Source organism: Rhagoletis zephyria, unplaced genomic scaffold, assembly GCF_001687245.7.
Source record: "Rhagoletis zephyria isolate East Lansing unplaced genomic scaffold, Rhagoletis_zephyria_1.1 Rzeph_scaffold_03059, whole genome shotgun sequence".
NCBI classification, from domain to species: Eukaryota; Metazoa; Arthropoda; class Insecta; order Diptera; family Tephritidae; genus Rhagoletis; species Rhagoletis zephyria.
The window spans coordinates 23,461-33,699 of NW_016160143.1; the positions used below are offsets into that span (position 1 = coordinate 23,461).

The following is a 10,239-nucleotide window of genomic DNA, read 5'->3' on the forward strand; positions in this document are numbered from 1 at the left end:
ATTGCATCACTCCATTTTAAATATTCCGAAGATTTATGAATGGCCACCATAGTATTTCAGGCTGCTCACTGTTGTTTATACATATGTACATGCAAATGCATGTAGTACTTATTTATTTACTATGTGAATTTTTACTTTTAAGCTACAATTAAGTAAAGCAAATTGATATTAATTTTTGCATTTTCGCCCTTTCCTCTGCCATTTTTCAGGGATACTCAAATTATCCAGCATTGGCATTGCGCTAATAAGTTTGGCTGCGCTGATGATTGCGATCGATCCACTACAGATACTAATCGATAATGTAAGTGCACAATGCAGGCGTAACTATTAAGTATCACTGTAATTACAAGTGATCTTGAATTGAGTTACCATGCATCATCAAATTTGTTTTATCTTGCTGCATTACCAGGCAATGACATTTTTCGAATTTGTTTAACTTATTTTTTCAGCAATTGACCCTGAAGACTGGCACGCTACTGTATAATTTGTGGCTAAAGCCACCACTCGAAGTATTCATCAGTGTGTATATGTTCAATGTCACCAACGTAGAAGCCTTTATGAGCGGACACGATACCAAGTTGAAGGTGGTCGAGGCGGGACCATATGTGTATCAAGAGATGTTGGAGAACCAAAATGTATTGTTTAATGACAACAACACAGTGACGTTTACGCCAGTGCGTTCTGTGCGATTTATACGCGAACGTTCTATTGGCGATCCGCTGGTCGATAAAATTGTGGCGCCGAATATACCATTCATGGGTATATTATCGGCGGCAGCTGGTTACTCGTTTTTCGCTAGCATGGCTGTGAGTGCGTTGACGAAGAAGTTCAATTCGAAACCAATGTTGGAGTTAACAGTGCATGATTATCTGTGGGGCTATGAGGATCCGTTGGTGCAATTAGCATCAAAGGTGGTGCCGAGCGTTATACATTTTCAGCGCTTTGGTTTAATGGAGAGGGTTAGTAGAGAATTAAATAAACTAATATACAAAATAGACATGGAAATTTAACATTAATGACTTACGTTTTTTTTTGTATTCCTTTAAATGCTTGCAGATGTTCGATGAGGGCCATAATGTGGTTACTATGAAACTGCCCGATAAGATGAAACAAACAGCAACAGCGAGTGATGAGGATGCAGTCCAAGAAACAGATCGTGACTTCTCCATCGATAACTGGAATGGCAAGACGGGTTTCAAAAATTGGGACTACCATGCGGATCGAAAGTAATTTATACTCGCCTGCAACTTTAAAAGTTAGCTTATAACATCAATATTGTTTTTTCTCTGTTCTTTGCAGCAAGAGCAATACACCTTGCAATACACTACGCGGCACATACGACGGTACTCTCTTTCCGCGCAACATTCACAAAGGCGAAACATTTCGAGTGTACCGGAAAGCCTTCTGTCGCAGTTTGCCCATTCAATACTCGCATCCTGAGACTGTTAATGGATTCAAAGGTTACAAATTTAAGCTGAAGGAAAATGCATTCGATAGTGATCTGGATGATGCAGAGACTTCATGCTATTGCAAGAGTAAACATTGTTTGAAAAAGGGGCTGGGTAATATTACGCCTTGCTACTACAGTAAGTGAAATAGTTATACGGCTAATGAGCTGCCACCAACTAGCCCATATTTTATTTTAGACATACCTATGGCGGTTTCTTTTCCACATTTTTTCAACGGTGACCCCAGTCTGCTAGAAAATATCGAAGGATTGAACCCTGATAAGGATAGACATGGCACAGATATCATTATACAACCAGTAAGTATAACATATATTTATTAAGGGAAGGCTTCACTGTTCCATCCATGGGAGCCGCACCTAGGTATATTTTCGGAGTAACACAACCATGCCGTTAAGGACCGCGTACCTTCTCTTCTTTATAAGACAACCTTCTCTTCCTTATTAGACAACGTTCACGTTTCTGCGCTATTTTAAATTGTTAGCATGATGTTAGAATTAAATAGCATCAAAGCGGGGCTCTACTTTCCTAACACCTTTTGGGCATAAATGGTAAGTGTTGGCAAGAGTTATTCTTCGCTTGATCTCTAGGCTACCAATACTATATCACAAAGAAATGGCCAAGAGTGACGTGTATCTCAGTACGGGAAGGTTTCGGTGCTTCGCTTCAAAACATAAGATTGGGGAAGTTGCATAACAGTGAGCCGGCTTTTCTGAAATTTCGATTGGTTCCGAGTAGTTTGGCACTCCGCGGAGTTCTTAAACGTAGGCACGGCATCACAGCGGACATTTGCCTTTGTATATTAAATGCGGTTTTAAGTATAACTAAAATGTAGTATGAGTCAATGTTTTTATCAAAAGTATTTTCCAGTATTTGACGCTCTGTGGAAATATGGTTAATGCTGAGTTTGGCAGGTCAGAATTCAAACTGATAAGACCCATTAACTCGGTTCGTGTAGGGCTTTATTTCATTAAATCTTCATTCATGTATTTATATGACCAAGTTGCGCTTAACAGCTTGTAAATACGCTCTAAGAATTTCTGACTGATTGCAACAAAGCACGACAGTCGTTACTATTTTATGCGAACTGGAAATACCAAGTGAAGCTAAGTCTTTCCGCCGCAAATGAGACCTTCCCTCTCTCCTCCTACCAGCATCGCGAACCGCATTGTCTACTTTCAGAGTTGAAGCGTCCATTCGTTCGATATGGCCAAGTCAGAGGAGCCACAGTGCATTGGTCTAGGTTGTTCTTTATAAAATATGCACTCTGCATGCATATAGCGGCATTTGCTTCTTCTGATCTGCAGAAACTGGCCGCGACTGCCTTTTTTTTGTAAAATTTTGAATTCAAATTCCTGCCGGCGAGCTCTTGTGAATCTTTTTTTCTTTCGCTTGAGTCGTTATCAATAGCTCCTTTTCTGCAACCGGGAAAAATGTAATTACACCACTTATTAATATCTAAGTGATGAGGAATGGGCGGTTCTCGACTCTACGTTGCGATGACAGCTTTTAAAACCCTCGGTATGCTCCCTGTCCCCGTACAAAATTATCTGTGCCTATGGGAATGTCCCGAGCATTTTTAAAGCGGAGGTGTCAATAATCAATCTGTGTGTAGGGATTAACTTAAGTAAAAACTACCCGCCACTGTGGCTGAGTGGTTGGAGGTGCGTACTACTACTTCCACCATATTTCTGCCATAAAATCCATTTGCCCCAAGGCGCACAACACAAATTGAAGAAGAAGCTCCCCCAAATACTTAGCAAAAGTGTAAGCGCCAAAATATTATTGCTAATATAAAAACTACCGTAATGAGGGAGTACAAATTCTTAGCCACAGTCAGGCGGCACTCGAGGCACTACTCTCCTTTGAAGTCAAATCTTTCCTAGTCTTTGAGAGCATTGAGAATTTAAATACCCTTGCTCAACATAGGTCCCAAACTATACCTTGCAGTAAGTCCCGACACGATAAAGGAGGAGCTCAGAAAATAGACAATAAGAATGAGATAACGGAATTGGCGAAATACCATTGGATTCCAAAAAACTAAGAGATTAAGTGGGGGAGGGGGTATAACCAGAAGAGATATAAGCTTCTCAATAACCTGCCGAAATAGAAACTGGGGATTGTGGCGGGAAACTACGGATTATGAAGAGATCTACGCACTGTCGCTTTTGCGTCTCAGCTAAGAAAACCACCTACTTCTTGAGTGTGACGGAAAAAAATTCTGGGCTCAGTGTGGCCAGAGAATAAACACAAACACTAGCGTGGGCGAAAATCCGCTGTTTTATAATTTTTTTTAGAGCATAATGAACCATATTTTTACTATTACCAATCAAAATTATAAGAAAGCGGATTTCTGGACCACGCTAACATACACCCCATACCCCGAAACTTTTTTCCAGACTTTCTGGTGATTGTAGGGCTGAACGAAGTGGTGTGAGGAGAGCACAATAGATCTTAAAGTCGCTGTAAATACCTATTCTTAATGGATGTCTACTGTTAGCCGATACAGAGATGCAATTTTTACACAATATATATAGCAGAACAGGTGGCGTTCATTTCTGCAAAATTTTGTTATTTTTTGATTATGACTCTCTTGCAGCGAATGAGCGTTATGTAGACCTGACTATTATTGTATTTCAGTTGAAATTTTCCTAAAATATAAACTATGCTAATTTCTCCCATTGTCAATTCCAGCAACTTGGCATCCCGATGAGAGTACGTTCACGCTTTCAAATAAATTTACTAATGGGCGATGTCAAGCACAGCCGAGATGTATCGCAATTTAAAAATATCGCTTTACCTATATTTTGGATCGAAATGGTGAGTCTAGCTTAGCACTCACAAAATACAACCCTTTTTTTACTCAAACTTCAAAATCGTTGACAGGCCGTTGAGGACCTCACACCAGGCGTCAAAATGCTGCTTACGCTACTCTTCCGCGTCTGTCCATGCCTGCAGCTTGGGCTGGTGATCACACTGCTGGCGATCGGTGTATATTTGATCAGCAGCGCATTGTTATACTGCTTTTGGGTGCCTGCATCATGGAATACACTCAATGCCACCATGGAACAAGCAAAGAGCGCAGAGGCTGGCCTCAAAGCGAATATGGCATTTTTGCCATTGCTTAAACAGCCAACGATAGTTGAGATGAAAATGCTACCGAAACAGTCAATAACGGCGATACAAATGAAACGTAGTTACGATACGACATTGCTACCGCTGCAGCGCGGCGTTTAGGCGTAGTGTAAAGTCGAATAACTAAAAACAAACTGTGATATTACGAATTAAGTATAACATTTATGCTTTGTAAATAAATTTGTTAAGGATAGTAGATAGCGAGGAACAACTAATGAAATTTTTAGGTTTTGTATTTATGTACATACATACAATTTTCAATTACACTGCATTTTGTTATTAAGTAACCTTTTTTTATATAACTTATTACAAATTAATTTAGGTCTAATAGTGGTTTACTAAGCTTACGAATAAATTTAATATCAGTAAGATTATTTTACTTATCACTGTTTTACTTCGCTATATACAAGTTGTACTTAAATATTTTTTATATTCATTAGATCAATATGTATTTACATGCTGCTGATTATTCGTTTGCTATTGTATCCTGAATCCATTTCATATAGTACGAAATACGCACATAGACATCGGGGAAGCCTTCCATGGCACAACCTGAGCCAAACGAAGTAATTCCGGCCAATAGCCATGGACCATTTTTGCTAAGCTTACACTGTAGCGGTCCGCCTGAGTCGCCCTGTGAAGTGGCGCACAAATGTTTTAAATGCTTTTAATTTGAATTTTCACTTCAACTTACCACGCAAGTACCACCCTTGCCATTTAGTTTGCCAGCGCATAAGTGACCGCGGTGGATTTTCACAAAACTGCCATAAGCCGCTCTGCATCTGAAATTTTGATATTCTTATTTTAGTTTTCTATAACATATTCAAGATCAATTGCTCAACCTGTCACTGTTATGCAATGGCACTCGTGTCTTAAGCAGCACATTCGTCAAATCACTGCTCACGTTCGACTTGCCCCATCCCGTCGCTACACAATCACTGTAGGGCAAATCTTTGTAGTCTTCCAACTCTCCGCCATTCTTCCAATAGTGTTTGCGCGAGTCTAGAATACCTTCATATTCGCGATAATTTCCCTGTACTTTCATGAGTTTATCATTTCGCCGTCGCGTTGCACGTAACACGCGTCCTCGTCGCTGTAAATCTGTCTGCTTTAATCGACTCAGTATCTTCGTATTCATCAATTCGCGCATGCTTGGTAGGGTTACATTTCGATTGCGCCGCACCTTTTGCACGCTCCGTAGGAAATTGTCACTCAAATCGGGCACGCCGGCGAGTCCTGGTTCCAAGGGGTCCTCTGATTCGCCCTCAGCTATGATCTCCTCATCACTGCCTGATAAATCGATGTCCGAAAGAGACTGCTCATTGTATGCAAAGGGCAGGCAAATGATGCGTATGTTGGAGTTTCTAGCCAAGTTGGCTGGTGTGGAGAGTTTCATGAGTGCGAGGTCGTGACGAAAGTTGTGGTAGCGCTTGTGTAGAATAATCTTATCGACGGGAACACGTTGTTCATAACCAGATTCTTCGAGCCGGTTGTGATCACCTAGCACAACCGTCCATAGCAGTGGTATGGGTAGGTTGAAGAGATCACTGCAAAGGGAATGCAAAAAGAAGTTAAAAGATCTAAATATACTAAAATCTATTACCAACTATGTTGCGCTGTCTACTCACTTGTGTACGCAATGCGCTGCGGAAAGTATCCAATTTTGATGAATAAGTACACCGCCACACCAGTGGCCTAAAAACCCCATTGACGGATGTAGCAGCTCAAGCGATGCTTGCCACGGATACTGGCCATCCTTTGTAGGCGACCCTGCTATTATGCGAGGCGTACGCTCAAGTTGTCGTGGTTGTTGGGCTTTCATTGCCGCAGATTCCGTAGCTGATGGGGCTGTTGTTGCGCGTGGTTCTCGTCGACCGGAGCGCGAGCCACAACCTAAATATGAAATGTAAGTGTTTGTGAAGTGATGTGCATTAAAACTTGTTATATTTGGTTGTCTTTATTAAGTTGGGAATGAGTATAACAATACCTCCAAGCACACTTGGTCACAACTTGTGCACAAGGGTTTATTAAGATTTGCTGCCGAAACGGCCATTTGTAACAGCTAAACTCTATATTTCTTACCATCTCTCTAGGCAAGATACTGAAATTTTTGAAATCGAGCATGAAACNGCTTAATCGATTTCTTTTTTCATCCTGATCATTTATGTATACATTTGTCTATATCTATCTCGATTCGTTTTGGCTGTTACAAACAACCGTTATGTGAACAAAATTAATATACCCTTGTGCACAAGTGCGCTCGGGTATAAAAAATCGACGATATGTATGTATTTGTATGTATAGATGAGATGCCTAACGCTTCCTCATTGACTATTATGCTAAAAAATACCAATTCAGACTGTAGACACGTTTTTCGATTATATTAGTCTGAGAGCCCCTTGGAAGGTTAAAACAAAATTGCCAACATCTGCATAAACTCCTCTTTCTTTTCATCAGAATCGGTNATACCCTTGTGCACAAGTGCGCTCGGGTATAAAAAATCGACGATATGTATGTATTTGTATGTATAGATGAGATGCCTAACGCTTCCTCATTGACTATTATGCTAAAAAATACCAATTCAGACTGTAGACACGTTTTTCGATTATATTAGTCTGAGAGCCACTTGGAAGGTTAAAACAAAATTGCCAACATCTGCATAAACTCCTCTTTCTTTTCATCAGAATCGGTGGAGGTTAAGTACCTCGAAGGTGTGAAACAAAATATAATATTTCCTACTCTAACGGCGCTTTTACACGGGTTTTTGTCAAAATTGGGCTAAAGCTCAATATTTTTGCATCACACGATTGGGCTACTGAGTTGCACCAAATTTTATATTGCTGTTATGTGTTCTAAAGATGAAGCAAATCTTACCATAAATTTTAAGAATAGCTCTCAATTAGAGATGGGCACGGGATATCGGGACCCGCGCGACCCATATTACTGATTTCAATATGGCCGGGATGGGCGGTTTTTATTTAAAATTAATTTGAAAGACATGTGAATTTTTTTAGAGATAGATTTCAGGGCCCCGGGCCCGCGGTATAATTCTGAAAAACGTCGGGATGAGCGGGTTCGAAAGTTAAACATTGAATTTGGGGATGGGCGGGATCGGGACTTTATATTTAGTCCCATGCCTATCTCTACTCTCAATCCCTGCCACCTAACGGAAGACAAACACACTGATCCTTTCAAAAATCATTTTACAAAATAAAAATCATTCAAAATTTAGAAATCTGGTAGAAAATAGTTCCAATTGAACTATTCTTTCAATTTTTTGTGTATATACATATTTGTGTATACATGATTAAATTCCATTACCTTATCACAAGTGGTTCCAGATATAAGCGATATGGAAATTGTATTTTGTATGCGAGGTGCCTCATCCCCCTTTCGAATACACATCACTTTTAGCCATACGTCCGGTAATGATAACGTATGCAGCTGTGTAAAATTTCAGAACGTTAGCATAAGCCTGATACAGAGTTGAGCGTTATAAGATTTCAGTTTGTATGGGAGGTGCCACGCCCCCTTTTCCAAAATTTACTACTTTTCGACGTAAGTGTGGTATTGATAGCATATGTGGCTGTGTCAAAAATTTAAGAACGTTAGCATAAGCGGTTCCAGAGATAAGCGATATGAGAATTTCAGTGTGTGTGGGCGGTGTCACGGCCCATTTTCCATTCCTAGACATTTTATGTTGCAGAGACAGTAGCCTTTCTTTAATGAATTCGTGGACTTACCAAATTTCGTTTATTGCCGAGATTTTTTTTTTAATTTGGCCTTGAGAGCCCCGTTTATAATGGACAAAAGCCGATATTTATTCCATTATAGGCGGAGTCCGTTATAATCTAGTCCTGGGACTTGGAAAATAATTACATAGTAACAGAGTTTCCATCTTAAGCGATTCCATTATAAGTAGATTACTCTGTATATATAAATATTTTTAGGAAAGGATGACTATGACCAGCAAAGGCTGACTACGCGCTGGCAAAAATCTTCAGGCCAATCAGTCTGACTCAGTCTGACATCCTTCATGCTGAAGATACATACCAAAGCCAAAGATCAAGGAGGGGCTGGACGTGGGGAGTGGACGAAAGATTCATACATTTACTCTTCATTTTCATGATGATGAATGAACATTTATTTTTCATTCGAAATTACTTGAATGATGGAGGCAAACTTATTCTTATTCTTTTAATTCAATTATTCATTTTCCTGATTTCGCCCATGCCTGATCTTTATATACACGCATATGTGCTTATGTACATACGTCCTGTGAAGGCACCCGACTCAACAGCCAGCGGCGCCCCACTTGCTTCCATTAAACCCATTCAGCTACCAGCCCTCTCCCTGCCGCCGGATTCGTTAAATAGTACTATTTCTGGCAGGTACAGTTAATTGAACAACAAAAAAAGCAAACGCCCAAGCGCCACATACGATAATAGTGGAGCAAGCAGGATTGACAGATACAATGGAAGTGACAAAAAGCGGCATTTGCAAAGTAAAGGGCCGTTTTCATTTGGATGTCATTTTATATGACCGTGCGTGGTGATATATGACAACAAACGCAAATGACACCAGATGACAACCCGTTTTCATTATTTTGACAACATTTGGCGTCAAATATGACCTAATGAAAACCAGGCTTAACAAGTGAAATGAGATACCCCGTCGGCCTAGAGCTATATGCCTATCACGGTAGTCGATAGTAGCGCTGTACCAAGCTGCAATCGATAAAAAAACTAGTCGTAAAGTTGTCGTTGCACGAGATAATGGATCAAAATAAGAAGCCTCGTTTTTCTAAAACTAAGCTTTAACTTTGCTTCAATAAGATCGGCATAAAGGTCCACAATTAAAATACGAAAGCTGCAACATCTATTTATTTCGAATAAGATGCGAAGTAAAACTTTCTGCTACACATTGATTTTGTAATAATTTGACTTTTCCTGTAATATTGGATATATCATTGATAAGTTAAATCTAATTAGAAAGGTATTTTGATGCTGATGTGCAGACAATTTTTCAAATTTGATATTAGTTTAATTTAAAGCGAAAAAATCAATTCAAAAGTGACACCAATACTAATGTCCTACATGTAAATGGTTGGGGGGAAATGTCTCCTAAATGTATGCTTTAATATTGATACTGAATTAAAGAAATGTGCTAAGCAGCAGTTTAGGAATCATATTTATGTAGATTAACCCCCCAATTCTGTGCACTTGACAAATAATCAACCTTGACTATTGGTCAATAAATTTGCGCCTAAACTATGCTGCAAAAATTTACTTTACAATTGTTNTGACAAATAATCAACCTTTACTATTTGTCAATAAATTTGCGCCTAAACTATGCTGCAAAAATTTACTTTACAATTGTTGGGAAGATTCAAGCAAGGAAGAAGGTGAAGTTGAGTATGTAGAAGAAGAAAGGGATAATAAATAATAAAATGATAATAATAATAATAAAAGTAAGGGATTCTAAGTATAAAGACAAAGAAGAAGGGAAATTTAAATACTTTACCCAATAACAATGGTGGGGCGAAAATGTAAATAAAGAAAAGAATGAAGATGTAGATCAGGATAAAGGAAAAGATAAAGATGAAGACGAAGATGAAGATGAAGATGAAGATGAAGAT

General features: G+C 39.3%; 2 protein-coding genes across 2 annotated transcripts in view; one reads left to right on the plus strand and one right to left on the minus strand.

The window, feature by feature from the left end:
* Positions 1 to 209: 209 nt before the first annotated feature.
* LOC108368301 (lysosome membrane protein 2-like) lies at positions 210 to 4,703 on the plus strand (the record flags this gene model as incomplete). The annotated part of the gene is made up of 7 exons (XM_017623142.1): positions 210 to 301; positions 450 to 959; positions 1,057 to 1,226; positions 1,300 to 1,586; positions 1,647 to 1,765; positions 4,161 to 4,286; positions 4,353 to 4,703. Coding segments are annotated over 7 exons (1,655 nt in total), but the record flags the coding sequence as incomplete, so codon positions are not given.
* Positions 4,704 to 5,067: 364 nt separating this feature from the next.
* Positions 5,068 to 10,239, minus strand: part of LOC108368302 (uncharacterized) — a 9,160-nt gene continuing 3,988 nt past the window's right edge. Inside the window, exons 2-5 of the mRNA XM_017623143.1 lie at positions 6,230 to 6,494; positions 5,444 to 6,148; positions 5,296 to 5,383; positions 5,068 to 5,235 (exon numbers count right to left, since the gene is read on the minus strand). Coding sequence (XP_017478632.1) covers positions 5,068 to 5,235; positions 5,296 to 5,383; positions 5,444 to 6,148; positions 6,230 to 6,494 — 1,226 coding nt within the window. The remainder of the gene's footprint in view (positions 5,236 to 5,295; positions 5,384 to 5,443; positions 6,149 to 6,229; positions 6,495 to 10,239) is intronic.